Below are 22,014 nucleotides of genomic sequence, written 5' to 3'. Positions count from 1 at the left end.
ATGTTTATTCAGATATGAATATTTTTATACAATATATAGTTGCAATATCTGTAAAATAAGAAAAGTTGGCTGAAATATAATGAAATGGCAACAATTATTATTCAGCAGAATAATACTTAGGGATTATTATGGGTATGATGTCAGGTCCATGCACCAGAAATTAAAGCTATGCCATCTACAAGCTGATATTAATATCTGCTGTTATTGTATGCCAAGCAAAAAGTTGTACATTTTGGTGCCACATTTATGGCACAGTGTGCTGATGTGTCCCCTATCATGTGTATACATTACTCCTGCAGCCAAATTTACATATAAAGGCCTTTACTTTTCAATCCTTTTTTTAAATACAAAAATCATATATCTAATTTTTTATTATTATTAATTATTATTATTATTATTATTATTATTATTATTTAAAGGAGTTCTATACCTTTTTTGTAACTGGTGCTCTATTCTTTGGATAGGTGATCAGTAGAGTTGAGCGAACACCTGGATGTTCGGGTTCGAGAAGTTCGGCCGAACATCCCGGAAATGTTCGGGTTCGGGATCCGAACCCGATCCGAACTTCGTCCCGAACCCGAACCCCATTGAAGTCAATGGGGACCCGAACTTTTCGGCACTAAAAAGGCTGTAAAACAGCCCAGGAAAGAGCTAGAGGGCTGCAAAAGGCAGCAACATGTAGGTAAATCCCCTGCAAACAAATGTGGATAGGGAAATGAATTAAAATAAAAATTAAATAAATAAAAATTAACCAAAATCAATTGGAGAGAGGTTCCATAGCAGAGAATCTGGCTTCCCGTCACCCACCACTGGAACAGTCCATTCTCAGATATTTAGGCCCCGGCACCCAGGCAGAGGAGAGAGGTCCCGTAACAGAGAATCTGTCTTCATGTCAGCAGAGAATTAGTCTGCATGTCATAGCAGAGAATGAGGCTTCACGTCAGCCACCACTGCAACAGTCCATTGGCATATATTTAGGCCCAGCACACACACAGGCAGAGGAGAGAGGTCCCGTAACAGAGAATCTGGCTTCATGTCAGCAGAGAATCAGTCTGCATGTCATAGCAGAGAATCAGGCTTCACGTCAGCCACCACTGCAACAGTCCATTGTCATAAATTTAGGCCCAGCACCCAGGCAGAGGAGAGAGGTCCCGTAACAGAGAATCTGGCTTCATGTCAGCAGAGAATCAGTCTTCATATCATAGCAGAGAATCAGGCTTCACGTCACCCACCACTGTAAGAGTCAATTTTCATAAATTTAGGCCCAGAACCCAGGCAGAGGAGAAAGGTCCCGTAACAGACAATCTGGCTTCATGTCAGCAGAGAATCAGTCTTCATATCATAGCAGAGAATCAGGCTTCACGTCACCCACCACTGTAAGAGTCAATTTTCATAAATTTAGGCCCAGAACCCAGGCAGAGGAGAAAGGTCCCGTAACAGACAATCTGGCTTCATGTCAGCAGAGAATCAGTCTTCATATCATAGCAGAGAATCAGGCTTCACGTCACCCACCACTGTAAGAGTCAATTTTCATAAATTTAGGCCCAGAACCCAGGCAGAGGAGAAAGGTCCCGGAACAGACAATCTGGCTTCATGTCAGCAGAGAATCAGTCTTCATATCATAGCAGAGAATCAGGCTTCACGTCACCCACCACTGTAAGAGTCAATTTTCATAAATTTAGGCCCAGAACCCAGGCAGAGGAGAAAGGTCCCGTAACAGACAATCTGGCTTCATGTCAGCAGAGAATCAGTCTTCATATCATAGCAGAGAATCAGGCTTCACGTCACCCACCACTGTAAGAGTCAATTTTCATAAATTTAGGCCCAGAACCCAGGCAGAGGAGAAAGGTCCCGTAACAGACAATCTGGCTTCATGTCAGCAGAGAATCAGTCTTCATATCATAGCAGAGAATCAGGCTTCACGTCACCCACCACTGTAAGAGTCAATTTTCATAAATTTAGGCCCAGAACCCAGGTAGAGGAGAAAGGTCCCGTAACAGACAATCTGGCTTCATGACAGCAGAGAATCAGTCTGCATGTCATAGCAGAGAATCAGGCTTCACGTCAGCCACCACTGCAACAGTCCATTGTCATAAATTTAGGCCCAGCACCCAGGCAGAGGAGAGAGGTCCCGTAACAGACAATCTGGCTTCATGTCAGCAGAGAATTAGTCTGCATGTCATAGCAGAGAATCAGGCTTCATGTCAGCCACCACTGCAACAGTCCATTGGCATATATTTAGGCCTAGCACACAGGCAGAGGAGAGGTTCATTCAACTTTGGGTAGCATCGCAATATAATGGTAAAATGAAAATAAAAATAGGATTGAATGAGGAAGTGCCCTGGAGTCCAATAATATATGGTTATGGGGAGGTAGTTAATGTCTAATCTGGACAAGGGACGGACAGGTCCTGTGGGATCCATGCCTGGTTCATTTTTATGAACGTCAGCTTGTCCACATTGGCTGTAGACAGGCGGCTGCGTTTGTCTGTAATGACGCCCCCTGCCGTGCTGAATACACGTTCAGACAAAACGCTGGCTGCCGGGCAGGCCAGCACCTCCAAGGCATAAAAGGCTAGCTCTGGCCACGTGGACAATTTAGAGACCCAGAAGTTGAATGGGGCCGAACCATCAGTCAGTACGTGGAGGGGTGTGCACACGTACTGTTCCACCATGTTAGTGAAATGTTGCCTCCTGCTAACACGTTGCGTATCAGGTGGTGGTGCAGTTAGCTGTGGCGTGTTGACAAAAGTTTTCCACATCTCTGCCATGCTAACCCTGCCCTCAGAGGAGCTGGCCGTGACACAGCTGCCTTGGCGACCTCTTGCTCCTCCTCTGCCTTGGCCTTGGGCTTCCACTTGTTCCCCTGTGACATTTGGGAATGCTCTCAGTAGCGCGTCTACCAACGTGCGCTTGTACTCGCGCATCTTCCTATCACGCTCCAGTGCAGGAAGTAAGGTGGGCACATTGTCTTTGTAGCGTGGATCCAGCAGGGTGGCAACCCAGTAGTCCGCACAGGTTAAAATGTGGGCAACTCTGCTGTCGTTGCGCAGGCACTGCAGCATGTAGTCGCTCATGTGTGCCAGGCTGCCCAGGGGTAAGGACAAGCTGTCCTCTGTGGGAGGCGTATCGTCATCGTCCTGCCTTTCCCCCCAGCCACGCACCAGTGATGGACCCGAGCTGCGTTGGGTGCCACCCCGCTGTGACCATGCTTCATCCTCATCCTCCTCCACCTCCTCCTCATCCTCGTCCTCCTCGTCCTCCAGTAGTGGGCCCTGGCTGGCCACATTTGTACCTGGCCTCTGCTGTTGCAAAAAACCTCCCTCTGAGTCACTTCGAAGAGACTGGCCTGAAAGTGCTAAAAATGACCCCTCTTCCTCATCCTCCTCCTCCTCCTCCTGGGCCACCTCCTGTTCCATCATCGCCCTAAGTGTTTTCTCAAGGAGACATAGAAGTGGTATTGTAACGCTGATAACGGTGTCATCGCCACTGGCCATGTTGGTGGAGTACTCGAAACAGCGCAACAGGGCACACAGGTCTCGCATGGAGGCCCAGTCATTGGTGGTGAAGTGGTGCTGTTCTGTAGTGCGACTGACCCGTGCGTGCTGCAGCTGAAACTCCACTATGGCCTGCTGCTGCTCGCACAGTCTGTCCAGCATGTGCAAGGTGGAGTTCCACCTGGTGGGCACGTCGCATATGAGGCGGTGAGCGGGAAGGCCGAAGTTACGCTGTAGCGCAGACAGGCGAGCAGCGGCAGGATGTGAACGCCGGAAGCGCGAACAGACGGCCCGCACTTTATGCAGCAGCTCTGACATGTCGGGGTAGTTGTGAATGAACTTCTGCACCACCAAATTCAGCACATGCGCCAAGCAAGGGATGTGCGTCAAATTGGCTAGTCCCAGAGCTGCAACGAGATTTCGCCCATTATCACACACCACCAGGCCGGGCTTGAGGCTCACCGGCAGCAACCACTCGTCGGTCTGTTGTTCAATACCCCGCCACAACTCCTGTGCGGTGTGGGGCCTGTCCCCCAAACATATGAGTTTCAGAATGGCCTGCTGACGTTTACCCCGGGCTGTGCTGAAGTTGGTGGTGAAGGTGTGTGGCTGACTGGATGAGCAGGTGGAAGAAGAGGAGGAGGAAGCCGAGAAGGAGGAGGTGGCAACAGGAGGCAAAGAATGTTGCCCTGCGATCCTTGGCGGCGGCAGGACGTGCGCCAAACAGCTCTCCGCCTGGGGCCCAGCTGCCACTACATTTACCCAGTGTGCAGTTAGGGAGATATAGCGTCCCTGGCCGTGCTTACTGGTCCACGTATCTGTGGTTAGGTGGACCTTGCTACAGATGGCGTTGCGCAGTGCACACTTGATTTTATCGGATACTTGGTTGTGCAGGGAAGGCACGGCTCTCTTGGAGAAGTAGTGCCGGCTGGGAACAACATACTGTGGGACAGCAAGCGACATGAGCTGTTTGAAGCTGTCTGTGTCCACCAGCCTAAATGACAGCATTTCATAGGCCAGTAGTTTAGAAATGCTGGCATTCAGGGCCAGGGATCGAGGGTGGCTAGGTGGGAATTTACGCTTTCTATCAAATGTTTGTGAGATGGAGAGCTGAACGCTGGCGTGTGACATGGTTGAGACGCTTGGTGACGGAGGTGGTGGTGGTGGTGTTGGTGGTACATCCCCTGTTTGCTGGGCGGCAGGTGCCAACGTTCCTCCAGAGGCGGAGGAAGAGGCCGAGGCGGCAGCAGCAGAATAGGCCGAGGCGGCAGCAGCAGAAGAGGTAGCAGGGGGAGCCTGAGTGACTTCCTTGGTTTTAAGGTGTTTACTCCACTGCAGTTCATGCTTTGCATGCAGGTGCCTGGTCATGCAGGTTGTGCTCAGGTTCAGAACGTTAATGCCTCGCTTCAGGCTCTGATGGCACAGCGTGCAAACCACTCGGGTCTTGTCGTCAGCACATTGTTTGAAGAAGTGCCATGCCAGGGAACTCCTTGAAGCTGCCTTTGGGGTGCTCGGTCCCAGATGGCGGCGGTCAGTAGCAGGCGGAGTCTCTTGGCGGCGGGTGTTCTGCTTTTGCCCACTGCTCCCTCTTTTGCTACGCTGTTGGCTCGGTCTCACCACTGCCTCTTCCTCCGAACTGTGAAAGTCAGTGGCACGACCTTCATTCCATGTGGGGTCTAGGACCTCATCGTCCCCTGCATCGTCTTCCACCCAGTCTTGATCCCTGACCTCCTGTTCAGTCTGCACACTGCAGAAAGACGCAGCAGTTGGCACCTGTGTTTCGTCATCATCAGAGACATGCTGAGGTGGTATTCCCATGTCCTCATCATCAGGAAACATAAGTGGTTGTGCGTCAGTGCATTCTATGTCTTTCACCGCTGGGGAAGGGCTAGGTGGATGCCCTTGGGAAACCCTGCCAGCGGAGTCTTCAAACAGCATAAGAGACTGCTGCATAACTTGAGGCTGAGACAGTTTCCCTGGTATGCATGGGGGTGATGTGACAGACTGATGGGGTTGGTTTTCAGGCGCCATCTGTGCGCTTTCTGCAGAAGACTGGGTGGGAGATAATGTGAACGTGCTGGATCCACTGTCGGCCACCCAATTGACTAATGCCTGTACCTGCTCAGGCCTTACCATCCTTAGAACGGCATTGGGCCCCACCATATATCGCTGTAAATTCTGGCGGCTACTGGGACCTGAGGTAGTTGGTACACTAGGACGTGTGGATGTGGCAGAACGGCCACGTCCTCTCCCAGCACCAGAGGGTCCACTAACACCACCACGACCATGTCCACGTCCGCGTCCCTTACTAGATGTTTTTCTCATTGTTATGGTTCACCACAACAACAAATATATTATTTGGCCCAATGTATTGTATTCAAATTCAGCGGGATATAAATTTGAGGCCTAGTATTTAGGCGCTGGGTGACCGGTATGGATTTAGTGACAGAATTAGACTTGGAAATGCACAGAAGCGTGTGTGTGAAGTTATTCTGAATGACCCAATGTGCACCTTGAATATTATATACCCTTTTTGGGATAGATTTCAAATAGCTCTGATATAGCAGGAACCACTAAATTATGAAATTGCTAAATTGGGAATTGTACTTCAACCCAGAACAAAAAATGTGCTTTGACGGACACTAAATATCTTGCCCAGCAACAACAGTACAGCGGTAACGAGAGATTTAGAGGGATTTAAATTTGAGGCCTAGTATTTAGGCGCTGGGTGACAGGTATGGGTTTAGTGACAGAATTAGACTTGGAAATACACAGTAGCGGGTGTGTGTGAAGTTATTCTGAATGACCCAATGTGCACCTTCAATATTATATACCCTTTTTGGGATAGATTTCAAATAGCTCTGATATAGCAGGAACCACTAAATTATGAAATTGCTAAATTGGGAATTGTACTTCAACCCAGAACAAAAAATGTGCTTTGACGGACACTAAATATCTTGCCCAGCAACAACAGTACAGCGGTAACGAGAGATTTAGAGGGATTTAAATTTGAGGCCTAGTATTTAGGCGCTGGGTGACAGGTATGGGTTTAGTGACAGAATTAGACTTGGAAATACACAGTAGCGGGTGTGTGTGAAGTTATTCTGAATGACCCAATGTGCACCTTCAATATTATATACCCTTTTTGGGATAGATTTCAAATAGCTCTGATATAGCAGGAACCACTAAATTATGAAATTGCTAAATTGGGAATTGTACTTCAACCCAGAACAAAAAATGTGCTTTGACGGACACTAAATATCTTGCCCAGCAACAACAGTACAGCGGTGGGTAACGAGAGATTTAGAGGGATTTAAATTTGAGGCCTAGTATTTAGGCGCTGGGTCACCGGTATGGATTTAGTGACAGAATTAGACTTGGAAATGCACAGAAGCGTGTGTGTGAAGTTATTCTGAATGACCCTATGTGCACCTTCAATATTATATACCCTTTTAGGGATAGATTTCAAATAGCTCTGATATAGCAGAAACCACTAAATTATGAAATTGCTAAATTGGGAATTGTACTTCAACCCAGAACAAAAAATGTGCTTTGACGGACACTAAATATCTTGCCCAGCAACAACAGTACAGCGGTGGGTAACGAGAGATTTAGAGGGATTTAAATTTGAGGCCTAGTATTTAGGCGCTGGGTCACCGGTATGGATTTAGTGACAGAATTAGACTTGGAAATGCACAGAAGCGTGTGTGTGAAGTTATTCTGAATGACCCAATGTGCACCTTCAATATTATATACCCTTTTAGGGATAGATTTCAAATAGCTCTGATATAGCAGAAACCACTAAATTATGAAATTGCTAAATTGGGAATTGTACTTCAACCCAGAACAAAAAATGTGCTTTGACGGACACTAAATATCTTGCCCAGCAACAACAGTACAGCGGTGGGTAACGAGAGATTTAGAGGGATTTAAATTTGAGGCCTAGTATTTAGGCGCTGGGTCACCGGTATGGATTTAGTGACAGAATTAGACTTGGAAATGCACAGAAGCGTGTGTGTGAAGTTATTCTGAATGACCCAATGTGCACCTTCAATATTATATACCCTTTTTGGGATAGATTTCAAATAGCTCTGATATAGCAGGAACCACTAAATTATGAAATTGCTAAATTGGGAATTGTATTTCAACCCAGAACAAGAAATGTGCTTGAACGGACACTAAATAACTCGCCCAGCTACAGCACTAGGGACAGATTTAGCTGGATATAAATTTGAGGCCTAGTATTTAGGCGCTGGGTGACCGGTATGGATTTAGTGACAGAATTAGACTGGGATATGGCCAAAAAATAAACAGACTATTGCTGGTTAAATGCACTTGGTGTGACAGCTTCACCCTGATGTAGGCTTTAGCCAAAAAACAACCACACCATTGAGGGTTAAATGCACTTGGTGACAGGCGCAGCTTGCCCCTGATTTTGTATATGGCCAAAAAATGAACAGACTATTGCTGGTTAAATGCACTTGGTGTGACAGCTTCACCCTGATGTAGGCTTTAGCCAAAAAACAACCACACCATTGAGGGTTAAATGCACTTGGTGACAGGCGCAGCTTGCCCCTGATTTTGTATATGGCCAAAAAATGAACAGACTATTGCTGGTTAAATGCACTTGGTGTCACAGCTTCACCCTGATGTAGGCTTTAGCCAAAAAACAACCACACCATTGAGGGTTAAATGCACTTGGTGACAGGCGCAGCTTGCCCCTGATTTTGTATATGGCCAAAAAATGAACAGACTATTGCTGGTTAAATGCACTTGGTGTGACAGCTTCACCCTGATGTAGGCTTTAGCCAAAAAACAACCACACCATTGAGGGTTAAATGCACTTGGTCGCAGCTTGTGCTGGCGCACCACAAGACACAAAATGGCCGCCGATCACCCCAGAAAAATGAGACTGACAAACGGTCTGTGCAGCCTAAAAACAGTGAGCAATTGAGGATCAGCAGCTCAATGATCCACAGCTGCAGATCGATCAGTTAATCAAGTCCTTTGGAGGAGTTAATCTGCCTAATCTCGCCCTACTGTCGCAGCCGCAACCTCTCCCTACGCTAATCAGAGCAGAGTGACGGGCGGCGCTATGTGACTCCAGCTTAAATAGAGGCTGGGTCACATGGTGCTCTGGCCAATCACAGCCATGCCAATAGTAGGCATGGCTGTGATGGCCTCTTGGGGCAAGTAGTATGACGCTTGTTGATTGGCTGCTTTGCAGCCTTTCAAAAAGCGCCAAGAAAGCGTCACAAAAGCGCCAAGAAAGCGACGAACACCGAACCCGAACCCGGACTTTTACGAAAATGTCCGGGTTCGGGTCCGTGTCACGGACACCCCAAAATTCGGTACGAACCCGAACTATACAGTTCGAGTTCGCTCATCCCTAGTGATCAGCAATCTTATCGGCTGATGACCTGACGGCTGATAACTGGCCTACGTGAAGCAGCAGTCTTAACACGGCTTTCTGCAGGCCAGTGATGTCACCACTATGTCACAAAGCCTGGACACAGCTCAGTCCCATTGAAGGAAATGGGGCTGAGCTACACCCAGGCCAGATGAAATAATCATGATGTCACTGGCCTGCAGGAAGCTGCAGAAGATCACGACGATACTGCGAGCGTTGCTGCCTTCTCAAACAGCTAATCAGTGGGAGTCTAAGGCCTCTTTGATGCGGATGAGTTTTCCGCGTGGGTGCAATGCGTGAGGTGAACGCATTGCACCCGCACTGAATGCGAACCTATTCATTTCTATGGGGCTGTGCACATGAGCGGTGATTTTCACACATCACTTGTGTGTTGCGTGAAAATCACAGCAAGCTCTATATTGTGCATTTTCATAGAAGTGAATGGGGCTGTGTGAAAATCGCGAGCATCCGCAAGCAAGTGCAGATGCGATGCAATTTTCACGCATAGTTGCTAAGGAGACGATGGTTATGAGGGGAAAAATTGCATTCTTAATACAGAATGCTAAGTGAATTAGGGATGGAGGGGTTAATAAATAATAAACAAATTTAACTCACCCCATCCACTTGGTTTCTTTCTGCAGGATCTGGGTAAAGTACCTTTGATGATGTCACTGCGCTCATCACACGGTCCATCACATGATCCATCCCATGGACCATGTGATAAGCGCAGTGACGTCAACAAAGGTACTTTACCTAGGTCCTGAAGAAAGAAGAGGACATCCGCTACACGACCAAGTGGATGGGATGAATTGCATTTTTTTATTATCTTTAACCCCTCAATGGACATTTTACTAAGCATTCTGTATTAAGAATGCTAATATTTTCCCTCATAATCATGTTATAAGGGAAAATAATAAAATCTGCAGAACACCTAACCCAAACCCAAACTTCTGTGAAAAGTCCGGGCTTTGGTCTGCTTACCAAACATGCTGATTTTTCTCACTGGCGTGCAAAACACATTAAAACGCTTTGCACTCGCGCCATGCACCATTATCCTATCCGTCACATTTTCCCGCGATGCACCCTTATCCTATTCGGCCCTCACACAGGACGCCCATGTGAAAGAGGCCTAACACTTGTTGATGACTTATCCAAAGTATAGATCATCAGTAAGAAAAAAGTGTAGAACCCCTTTCAATTGATTACACATATGCACATACAGTATTTGTTATATAGAAAATGCCCTTTTCATTTAAAAAAGCCACAAAAAAATCTTTTTGCAAATAAACACACAATTTTAATTACAAACTCTATTTATATAACTGTAAAAGGACTATATATTTGTATAATAGCACATGGTCAAGTGGAAGTACTGTTTCTCACAATTACTCCACCAGCAACCAAGGCATGAGCTATAATATGATGCTAACCGGCCTAAGGACCAAGTGCCCAATGTATATCTGTACATTTGTATTTTTAAAATAATTTCACTAAACCTCATCTTTCAAGTTATTTTGTATTACTGTGTTTATGTAGACTGGAGCGGACATTTGTGGATTTTTTCAAAATTCTACTTATGAATTATGCGCTCGCTGGATGGAACTAGGAGCATTTTACCCATTTTCAAGAAATCATAATGGAATCGGATGGAGGGTACATTTTTTGTTTTCACTCTTATCATAATGTCTAATGTTAAATAAGTCATTGATAGTAATAAGGTTGTCCTTGTATAAACCACTCAGACCAGGCCAGAAGGAATTGCAGTCTTACAAATATTCTTTTTTATTTCAGAGGCAAGATCCAGTCAGTTGGGATTCAAACTTTGAAGATTTATCAAGGAACGTCCTGAATATCAGATATACACTTTTGCCTTACTTGTACACTTTACTATTTGAAGCTCATACTACAGGTTCCACTGTAGTGAGACCATTACTGCATGAGTAAGTAGCTTCATTTTATCACATTTATAGAGAGAAATATTCAATTGTACCTTCCATTATCCAACCTCATATGGGCTCTCATAAAACATCATTATTTAATACAGTAGGGGAAACCTACAATGGATAAACAACCTATTAAATCTAAGCTCATATGTGGGTTGGCGGTTACAATAGGAGTCTTTGTGGGAGATTCAAAAGTATAGGACAAAATAGAGCATCTAGCACTTATTTATCAGGTAAAATGCTGGCCACCATAACAGAACGTGGAGGATCCCATTATAACCAATGCAGTCCATGGGGACTGTTGGTTTCCATCATATCACACATCCAGCACTGATGTTATATTATAGTTATTTTTTTGTTCTTATGATGGAACCGAAAAATTGAAATTACAGCATAGATGCACAGCAAATGTAGCCTTGTCCTACTGCCTATTCTGAATTGTAGTCTGGGCAGTAAAAATTGTATTTACAATGTTCTTTGGTATGTACCTTTGACTTATAATTGTGTTAACATTATTTTCAATATGAATTGTACTTAGGCTTTCTCTTTAAAGGAGTTCTCCGGGAATAATTAATTTTATCCTTTTTTGTTTTACCTTCAGTATTGCCATATATGGTTCTAGTTAGGCTTGGTTAAAATAATGTATTTTGGCCTACATTTAACATGCACATGGGGGGGGGGGGGGGAAGGATGTAAAAGCGCAGTATCCTTTGTTTTTCCATCCTCCAGAGTCAGGCACAAAAGTGTACATTAACATACACATTTTATTTACAATGACTCCCCATGCACACGAATAAATGCTGGGGTCAGCCCACTGTAAAGGTGTTTGGAATGTGGAGAGAGGAGTAGGTCCCTGAAAGATTCCTCTGGCAGCAAGTCTGAACTTCTTTTCTCCAACATAGGCCAAATAGAGGCCGGCAGAGCATCAAACACACATGAGGTTATCATCCGGTCACTAGTGGTGGCCAGGTCTAATACAGTCATTTTACATTTTAAGTTGAAGTCCTCTTGGTTGAACTTTATCGACGATTGTCTTTTTTCAACCGTATTAACTATGTAACTATATTGATCTTGTACATCAAAACACACACTTTTTTTTTATAGAAAGTTGAGTACATCATAGAAGGTGTCACTTTCCATTTCAATTCGCCATGATAACAAATTGGCCTAGTTAGGGGAGGATACATGTCGCTTTCCTAAATCTGCAAATCGAGGTAGTACTATCTGCCAAGACTTCAGAAAGGCTACTGTTAATCTCTGTGGAAGATGTAATGGTGGCCAAAGTGAGTGTTGCTCAGATTTTGCAACTTGATAGAAGAGAGCCACGGTATATAATAATCAAAAATCCTTTATAACAAACCTTTGTACCACTCCTTTGGTGCTGTCTTACCCAAAATGTACATTTCTAACAATAATTAATGTTATTTCTGGGTTTTTGTAGTAAAGTACTGTATAGGATAATCACATCTTTACATTTTTAAGATTCATTGAAGATAAGAAATCCTGGGATATTTACGAACAATTTCTATGGGGAGCAGCATTCATGATCAGCCCTGTACTTAGGGAGGTAAGTACTGTAGAATTTAAATTCATTTTGAGTTCTGCCATTTTACCTCCTAATCTTTGCTGTCTATACCCTTAGGCCTCTTGCACACGACCGTATGGCTTTTTCAGTGTTTTGCGATCCGTTTTAAACGGATCGGTTTTTCAGTTTTTTGTTTCCGTTCCGGTTACGTTTTGCCATTCCGTTTGGTTTCTGTTTTTTGCGGATCGCAAACGGAAACGGAAGCATGGCATATACAGTATACAGTAATTACATAGAAAAAGTAGGCTGGGCATAACATTTTCAATAGATGGTTCCGCAAAAACGGAAGGGATACGGAAGACATACAGATGCATCCAAATGGAGCCACAGAATGTGATTTGTGGGCAACAATAGGACATGTTCTATCTTTGAATGGAATGGAAAAATGGAAATACGGAAATGGAATGCATAGGGAGTACATTCCGTTTTTTTTTGCTTACTCGTATACGGAACACAAAAAACAGAACGTAGACGGAAAAAAACTTTTGTGTGCAAGAGGCCTTAAACTAATAAATCATGAAGTAGTAGGTTTACTATGTTGGTTTCAGAGCCTTTATTTCTTGAAGAATTTATTAACACATTCACTACGATCTCCTCTGCCTCCTCATGGCCCTGTCAGTGTATATTAACACTCTTCCACTGTTATCTCTCATTCTACAAGCTGTTGTGTATAGTCACACAACATGCTATCCCAGATAGAATCGCATTTTCATCGAAAAGTTCTCTTCATGTGAGCCATGGGAAGTCTGGGTACAAGGATCAATAGCTGTGCTAAAATTCTCCCACATCCAGAGGAGCATTGCCTGGCCTATAGGATAGCTACTTTACACCTGTTAGCATTAGGGTGAGAGCTTGTTAAGAGATAAATAGCATACCCTCTTTCCAGAATTTCAGAGGACAATTGCCTGGCCCATAAGACTCCTCATGCAATTTAAGGTGATCTCCATATGGAGATATTCTATTCCCCAAACCCACACCACAGCTAATTGACAGACGCCTTGGAGAGGTTATACATTTTGGACAACTGCTGTCCAACTAGCATGTTCTTCAATATTTTGCTTATCATAAAGGGTCCCTCAGGTGCCTTTTATCCGAATCTCAGGATAAATTTGATTTGCATCAAAGCCGAATTTCCTTGTGCTTCATGGTAGTGAATCGATTTAACCTAAAATAGTGCAAAAAAACTAACCCAAAAAATGATATTTACCTGATCCATTTGCTCACGGTGATCTTGTTTGAAGATCTCATTTGAAGATCTCACACAAAATCCTGTGCATTGTAGCATATGATGTCACCACGTCAGTCAGCATAATGACGTTGCGCCAGATCTTCAAGCAAGATGGCGGTGGCCGGCTATTGTGAAAAATGGATCAGGTAAGTATAATTTTTTATTTCTTTTTTTTAATTTACACCGTGTTATGTATAACAGATGCCACAATCATGTATGAACACGGCAGATGCTCCCTGTCATTGCACATACTGAATCAAATTTTCCAATAAGTCGCTCATCTCTAGTACTCCCATGAATTACACAGTCACCTGTAAACTGTGCGAAGCTGTGTAATGCAGGAACATGATGCATCCTCCACCATAAGGGTGGTACGTTGCATACGCTTTTTCCTCTGAATAACAGAAGGGTTATCTCTTCATGGGTCTCTCTTCTATTACTTCCAAACTACTTAAAGACTCCTTTAGCAATCACTTCTCAAACAGGACATCCCCTTTTGCTTACTGGATATACCTGTATCCCTATGGAAAGGCATTAATAATATAGTAAAATATCTTTGCTCATTGTACCAACTGTATTAAACCCAGTTCTGCTACATCTGAATATCTAATATGAACATTATTTCCAGTATTGTGCACCATATATTCTGCATTTTATGATGCTCTCCTTTTGAGAATACCAATAAAGTTGGGTGCAGCTGGCTCCAATCCCTAATCTCTCTCATGTGTAAATTGTAGGGAGAAAAGACTGTGAACATCTATTTTCCAAACACAGTTTGGTACGATTACCACACAGTAAGTACGATCACATTTACATATTTATCATGCAACAGAAAAAAATGGCAGCATTGTTTAAGAATTAGTGCAACTCTGTCTAATATCGCAACTAGGCTCTATTCAAGTGAATGGCACTGAGAAGCCATTGTAGACCTATATCTCATCTTTGTAGCAAAAATGCTAATGTTCATTTTACCTTTTCTACATTGTTAATAAATGCCATTACATGACATATTTACAGGGTCAGCTTTACACTCCTGCAATACATAATACTCGCATATCTATTGCAGATTATGGGCGATAATACAATGCATTATATCTGATATAGCCCAGGGCTGACGTTTCAGTGTTCTTCGCCAGTTGGCGTAGAAAATGATAACTATGGAGGGGACGCCAGCACGGCTCCCTCCCTACCCTTGCCATGCCACTTTTTCAGGAAAGTAACGAGATTGTCGGAGATAAGGCACTTGCAAAATATTTTTGTACAAATGGCATTGAAAAGGTTGCAAACTACGTGTTGGTGACTTTTTCACACCAGAAAAACTGGTATAATAAAATCAAAAATATAGCCCTTACTTATTAGGCTACTTTCACATTTGCGCTTTCCCTTTTCGCTATTGAGATTCGTCATAGATTCTCAATAGCGGGGGAAACGCTTCAGTTTTGTCCGCATTTATTGTCAATAGAGACAAAACCGAACTGAACAAAATGGAATGCTCCAAAATTTATTCTATTCCCTTTGGCTGCAACCCTATCACAGACAGAATAATGGGGCAAGCAGCGTTTTTCTCTCCGTGATGTGGTGCGGAGCAAGACGGATCTGTCATGACTTACAATATAAGTCAATGGGGACAGATCTGTTTTCTCGGATGCAATAGAAAATGGATCCGTCACCCCTTGACTTTCAATGGTGTTCATGACAGATCCGTCTTGGCTATTTTAAAGATAATACAACCAGATCCGTTCATAACGGATACAGGCGGCTGTATTATCATGACTCACTTTTGCTTATCCATGACAGATCCAGCAAAAAACGCTGGTGTGAAAGTAGCCTTCCTTTTTTTGTGCATTTCATTCATGACCCATGCTTTTTACTTTTTTATATTATATTATTTTATTTGCACACTTTAAACTTTTTATTTAGGTGTATATTAATGTATAATTTGAAAACATTTATTTTTCTTTACATTCTGGATAGTTTTTCTGATAATTATATACTGTTGACCCCAAAATAGCCTTTTTTTATATTATCCTCAGCTATGATTTTTTTTTTTATATATAGTAATACATTATTGCATGTCTTTTTTGGGTCAGGGCTAGCATTATGACGATAATTAATATATATATAGCCCTTTCCCTACACATTAAAAAAATTAAAAAAAATTATCACAGTTACACTTTAAACAGTGTCCTACTACTGATATCCTAGTGATCACATGATCAGTCACATGACCACCAGGAAAAATTGAAGCAGAAGCATTACTGAATATCTGAAAACCATCTTCTTGCCAGGGTGCTGAGAAGTCTTTGCCCAAGTGCTTGGGCTGAAAAGGGTTGTCCAGCCATGTTAAGGCTTTTGTATGCTGTAAAGTAATAAAATAAGTGATATCTACCTTACTGGTTCCCCCCGCCTCTTCCATTCCTACACTGCCTGGATTCCCTTGGTGCCTACTTCCTGCTCCCTCCCAATACACAGGAAATCATACTTGGTGAGGTGGCCTCACTGCAGCCACTGATTGGCTGAGCAGTCAATTCCTCCATTTCAAGAGGGACTGGGATATAGAGGTTGGAGTGGCACCCGGAAAGCAATGAAACAGGAGTGGTGGGGGATCAGTGAGGTGAGTATCGCTTGGTGTTATATTTTACAACCTTCATAATAAAAAAAATAAAATGTAAAGGCCTGGACAACCCTTAAAACCCACACAATGAATATTCATTGTCACAAGTTTAAGACTGAGACAGCCAGCCACATATTCACGTCAGGTAACCCAAAAATTATTTAAAAGATTCTCCAGAATTGGGCTCTTGATTCTATTATGTTTTTTGTCATTAATGTATTTGTTCATAACTGTCATTCTTTTTGTGTTTTTAAAGGGCATTTTAGTAGAAAACCCCGGTAGCAATAAAACACTGCAAGCACCAATAGAACACATTAATCTTCATGTAAGAGGTGGCCACATTTTACCACAGCAAACTCATGCTTTCAATACAAATCAAAGGTAACCATGTCCAATGTTTTGCTACAATTTATGTATTTTGCTTACATAACGCCAACATATTCCACAGTGCATCACAATCTAAATTCCCTATTAATTTGTCTTTGGAGTGTCTGTGGAAACTCATACAAACTCCATGCAGATCTTCTCCTTGCAAGGCACCAGTGCTAAACACTGAGCCACCGTGCTGCCATGATACAATTATTTGCTTTCTAAAATAATATGTGCTAATTAGATGGGATTTATTCAGGCATAATGTAGACTTTTCACACGTGGATTAATTTTACTTACAGTTCTTCCTTCTCCCCTTCCCTGTCTCTACCGTTCATAACTCTCACTTGTACTCACATACTTATATTGCCTATGCTTTCTGTACCCACTTGCATTATTAAGCAGATGACTCCAATATATACCTTTATGATATTTATATACTTGTAACAGTATCCAGCTTGTAAGATTCTGCAGACATGCAATAGGATGCCCTTATTATTTATACCACTTGATGGATTCTACTGTAACCAGTATCTTGCCTGCAATATTTTTGTCTTTTAAATGAATAAATAATTATTCTTTTGGTTATTTAGTGATCAATCATTTTGGAGAATAATCATACATATTATAAGCATACATTTTAACATTGTTCTCTCTTTTTTTTTTAAGTCGATTAAATCCAATGAAACTTCTTGTTGCTTTGGATGCCCAAGGAAATGCTCATGGAAATCTTTTCTGGGATGACGGTAAAAGTATTGGTGAGTCACCACACTGTGAAATATTAACATTAAGATAAAGATTAGGGGTAAGCAAATCACGCTTTAGATCCAAGATCTGAAGTCCATTCATTCCCCAACTTCATTTTTATGGAGACCTGTCTATGTGAAGCACTGAAATGTATGCGCTGTACGGAGGCATTTGTTATGTCCAAAGTCTCACAAGGTTTCAGTGAAGAACATCAGTCTTCCATTCTGCAACTTTCAAAACAGTTTAAAATAGCAATTCGAAGTCAGCTTCGGTACAGATGTACCAGTCCTTACCAACCAGCCAACTTTCGATTGTTGTTTTAAAATGTTTTTAAATGTCTTCACAGCATTAAAACAAAGTTGGGGAACGAATCGCCTTCAGATCTTGGATCAGAAGAGCGATTCTCTCACCCCTAATAATGATCATATCTTTAATATATTATCTATAGAAAGTGGTCATGGAATAAAGGTAGAAAGGGAAATGCCATGTGCCATGAGAAAAAATGGGCATCGTAACCTATAGATCATTATTGCTTTTTACGTATTTGCATCATACAATGTGTTTGTTGCTTATGTATGGTTACCTGCCATGGCCACTTACTTCACAGACAAGATTGGCAGTATCCGGCAGGAAATAATCTCCCAGTCCCCAAATAATTTTAATCCTCCTCCCTCCAATTCCTCCACATGCTCTCTCTCCTCTCTGGACCCTATAACAGAGGAAGAAGTCTCCAGGCTTCTCTCTTCTTCTCGACCCACAATCTGTATCACTGATCCTATTCCATCACACCTCCTCCAGTTTCTCTTCCCGGCTGTCATCACTCACCTAACCACAATTGTTAACCTCTCTTTCTTCTGATATCTTTCCCTCCTCTTTCAAACACTCTATTATCACCCCACTACTAAAGAAACTATCTCTTGACCCGACCTGTGCTGCTAACTACAGATCTGTCTCTAACCTCCCCTTCATCTCTAAACTCCTTGAATGTCTTGTCTACTCTCGCTTAATAATCTATCTCTCTGCAAACTCTCTTATTGACCCCTTACAATCTGCTTTTTGGCTACTCTACAGAAACTGTCCTTACTAAAGTGTCTAACGATCTCCTAACAGAAAAAAAAAATTGTGACTATTCGCTATTGATTCTGCTGGATCTCTACGTAGCATTTGATACCGTAGACCATAAACTCCTCCTCACCATGCTTCATTCAATTGGCCTTAAGGACACTGCTCTATCTTGGTTCTCTTCCTATCTCTCTGGTCGCTCCTTAAGTGTATCATTCACTGGCTCTTCTTCTTCTCCTCTTCTCTTGATGTTAGCGTTCCTCAGGGCTCAGTACTAGGTCCTCTACTCTTCTCCCTCTATACAGCCCCCATCGAATAGACTATCAGTAGATTTGGCTTTCAATACTATCTCTATGCTGACGACACCCAACTATACACTTCATCTACTGACATCACCACTGATATACTCCAAAACACCAGTAATTGTCTGGCAGCTGTCTCTAACATCATGTCCTCTCTGTATCTAAAACTGGACCTCTCAAAAACTGAACTTCTTTTCACTCCTGTCAGTTCAAAAATGGCTTAAATCCTACCTATTCTTCATAGATTGTAAGCTCTTGCAAGCAGGGCCCTGACTCCTAGTGTTTCAGTTGCATATTATCCAGTTAGTTTTGTTTTGTACATGAACCTTATGAATTTGTAAAGAGCTGCAGAATATGGTGGCACTATATAAATATGTTTTATTATTATTATATTGCCCTTTGATATTAGTGATGTGAGCCTTCCACACACCCCCACCCCAGAAAAAATCTCCGGGGGCCTCTATATAGAGCTTTCTGAAGTAAACACGCCACAAATCTCTTCCATTATCATTTAGGCTTTCTTTTTTTCTATGAATTGTGCCAGCACGTTAAATGCAATTTCTATTTTTGCCTTTGCTGAGTGAATACATCATGCATGGAGTAAGGGATTGATCACGCTGTGTTTTGTTTTTAGACTCAATTGAACATGGGATCTATACTATGTATGAATTTCATGCTACCTCTGTAAGTATATGTGATATTCAAATTACATGTATAAAAAGATCATTTATCTGCCAACATATATAGTCTACTACTTATGATGTGATATACAAAGATATAAGGACAAGTGTATTCAACTGATGAAGCTATATGTACCTTGAAAAATTTCTACCATTGGGTTAATAGTTAATGTTTTTTATCATTGTGAAGCAATCTGTTAATTACACATTCTGATGGTGAATTAAAGGACCTGTAACCTCTCCTGATGTCTGTTACTGCAACTACTTGTAGCACCCCTGTTATAACAATTCTGAAGCATCTGTTCTTGTGGCTCTGTGTTGTGCTGTCCCTTTATTATTCCTAAGAAATGATTAATTAATTGCAAGCTGTTTGCAATAAAAGTCCATCTGGGTGTGTCCCTGCACCATTTGACAGTGGCATCACTGATTAGACACATACCGTAGACCATAAACTCCTCCTCACCATGCTTCATTCAATTGGCCTTAAGGACACTGCTCTATCTTGGTTCTCTTCCTATCTCTCTGGTCGCTCCTTAAGTGTATCATTCACTGGCTCTTCTTCTTCTCCTCTTCTCTTGATGTTAGCGTTCCTCAGGGCTCAGTACTAGGTCCTCTACTCTTCTCCCTCTATACAGCCCCCATCGAATAGACTATCAGTAGATTTGGCTTTCAATACTATCTCTATGCTGACGACACCCAACTATACACTTCATCTACTGACATCACCACTGATATACTCCAAAACACCAGTAATTGTCTGGCAGCTGTCTCTAACATCATGTCCTCTCTGTATCTAAAACTGGACCTCTCAAAAACTGAACTTCTTTTCACTCCTGTCAGTTCAAAAATGGCTTAACCATTGGGTTAATAGTTAATGTTTTTTTATCATTGTGAAGCAATCTGTTAATTACACATTCTGATGGTGAATTAAAGGACCTGTAACCTCTCCTGATGTCTGTTACTGCAACTACTTGTAGCACCCCTGTTATAACAATTCTGAAGCATCTGTTCTTGTGGCTCTGTGTTGTGCTGTCCCTTTATTATTCCTAAGAAATGATTAATTAATTGCAAGCTGTTTGCAATAAAAGTCCATCTGGGTGTGTCCCTGCACCATTTGACAGTGGCATCACTGATTAGACACATACCGTAGACCATAAACTCCTCCTCACCATGCTTCATTCAATTGGCCTTAAGGACACTGCTCTATCTTGGTTCTCTTCCTATCTCTCTGGTCGCTCCTTAAGTGTATCATTCACTGGCTCTTCTTCTTCTCCTCTTCTCTTGATGTTAGCGTTCCTCAGGGCTCAGTACTAGGTCCTCTACTCTTCTCCCTCTATACAGCCCCCATCGAATAGACTATCAGTAGATTTGGCTTTCAATACTATCTCTATGCTGACGACACCCAACTATACACTTCATCTACTGACATCACCACTGATATACTCCAAAACACCAGTAATTGTCTGGCAGCTGTCTCTAACATCATGTCCTCTCTGTATCTAAAACTGGACCTCTCAAAAACTGAACTTCTTTTCACTCCTGTCAGTTCAAAAATGGCTTAACCATTGGGTTAATAGTTAATGTTTTTTTATCATTGTGAAGCAATCTGTTAATTACACATTCTGATGGTGAATTAAAGGACCTGTAACCTCTCCTGATGTCTGTTACTGCAACTACTTGTAGCACCCCTGTTATAACAATTCTGAAGCATCTGTTCTTGTGGCTCTGTGTTGTGCTGTCCCTTTATTATTCCTAAGAAATGATTAATTAATTGCAAGCTGTTTGCAATAAAAGTCCATCTGGGTGTGTCCCTGCACCATCTGACAGTGGCATCACTGATTACAGTGAGACTGTGCAAGGACACACCTAGCTGGACCTTTATTGCAAACTGCTAACAATTTGCTCATAAATTTCAATAGAAATAGCAAAGAAATGGCAGATCATAGGGTCGTAAGAAAATTTGTTCCAGGATTGTTATTACAAGGGATATGCAAGTAGTTGCTAAAACAGATATGTCAGGAGAGGTTACAGGCCATCTTTAAAATATGTAAAAGGGTGTCCCATCTGGACCTTTATGACATATCCACAGAAACTACGGGGGAAATTTAACAAAACTGGCATGTCCATACACCAGTCTTGATCTCCCTGCTCTGGAGTAAGATGCTCCTAAATCAATTATTTACACAAAGTAGCTGCAAAATTCTGTTTGTGGCCGTGTACTTAAAGTAAAACATAACTTTTATTTCTAGATCATTAAAAATGCATATTTTTTGCCTAAAGCCATATGTGTTATTTTCACACTATATCCATTATCATCACCACCTTGGCTTATACTCATTGCCAAATATCCACTTTTTCTAATTTAGCTGAGGTAATAACACTATCTAAACTCGAGTTAGTTACTTTCTTTCTCCCCGAGATATCTGCTTATGACACTTGCTCTGTTTGTCTGCGCTATTGCTGTATTATTAGCTATTAGACGTGGGAGAAGATGTCTGCAGTATGTCCCACATACATCCCTGTCTATGCCTCAGTTATCAAAATCAGAGTCCCTATTGCCCCCCTCAACATGTTTCGC

At 42.4% G+C, this 22,014-nt stretch overlaps 1 protein-coding gene across 3 annotated transcripts in view; it reads left to right on the top strand.

Annotated features, from left to right (window-relative positions):
* SI (sucrase-isomaltase) overlaps positions 1-22,014 on the top strand; it is a 360,959-nt gene that overhangs the window by 269,648 nt on the left and 69,297 nt on the right. For all 3 annotated transcript variants that reach the window (XM_044289835.1, XM_044289836.1, XM_044289837.1), the window contains 7 exons: positions 10,443-10,559; positions 10,698-10,846; positions 12,332-12,416; positions 14,400-14,456; positions 16,533-16,657; positions 17,315-17,403; positions 19,391-19,440. In XM_044289835.1, the coding sequence (XP_044145770.1) occupies positions 10,443-10,559; positions 10,698-10,846; positions 12,332-12,416; positions 14,400-14,456; positions 16,533-16,657; positions 17,315-17,403; positions 19,391-19,440 (672 nt within the window). The remainder of the gene's footprint in view (positions 1-10,442; positions 10,560-10,697; positions 10,847-12,331; positions 12,417-14,399; positions 14,457-16,532; positions 16,658-17,314; positions 17,404-19,390; positions 19,441-22,014) is intronic.

Source organism: Bufo gargarizans, chromosome 4 (genome assembly GCF_014858855.1).
Source record: "Bufo gargarizans isolate SCDJY-AF-19 chromosome 4, ASM1485885v1, whole genome shotgun sequence".
Taxonomy (NCBI): domain Eukaryota; kingdom Metazoa; phylum Chordata; class Amphibia; order Anura; family Bufonidae; genus Bufo; species Bufo gargarizans.
This window is presented reverse-complemented; position numbering and strand designations above follow the sequence as displayed.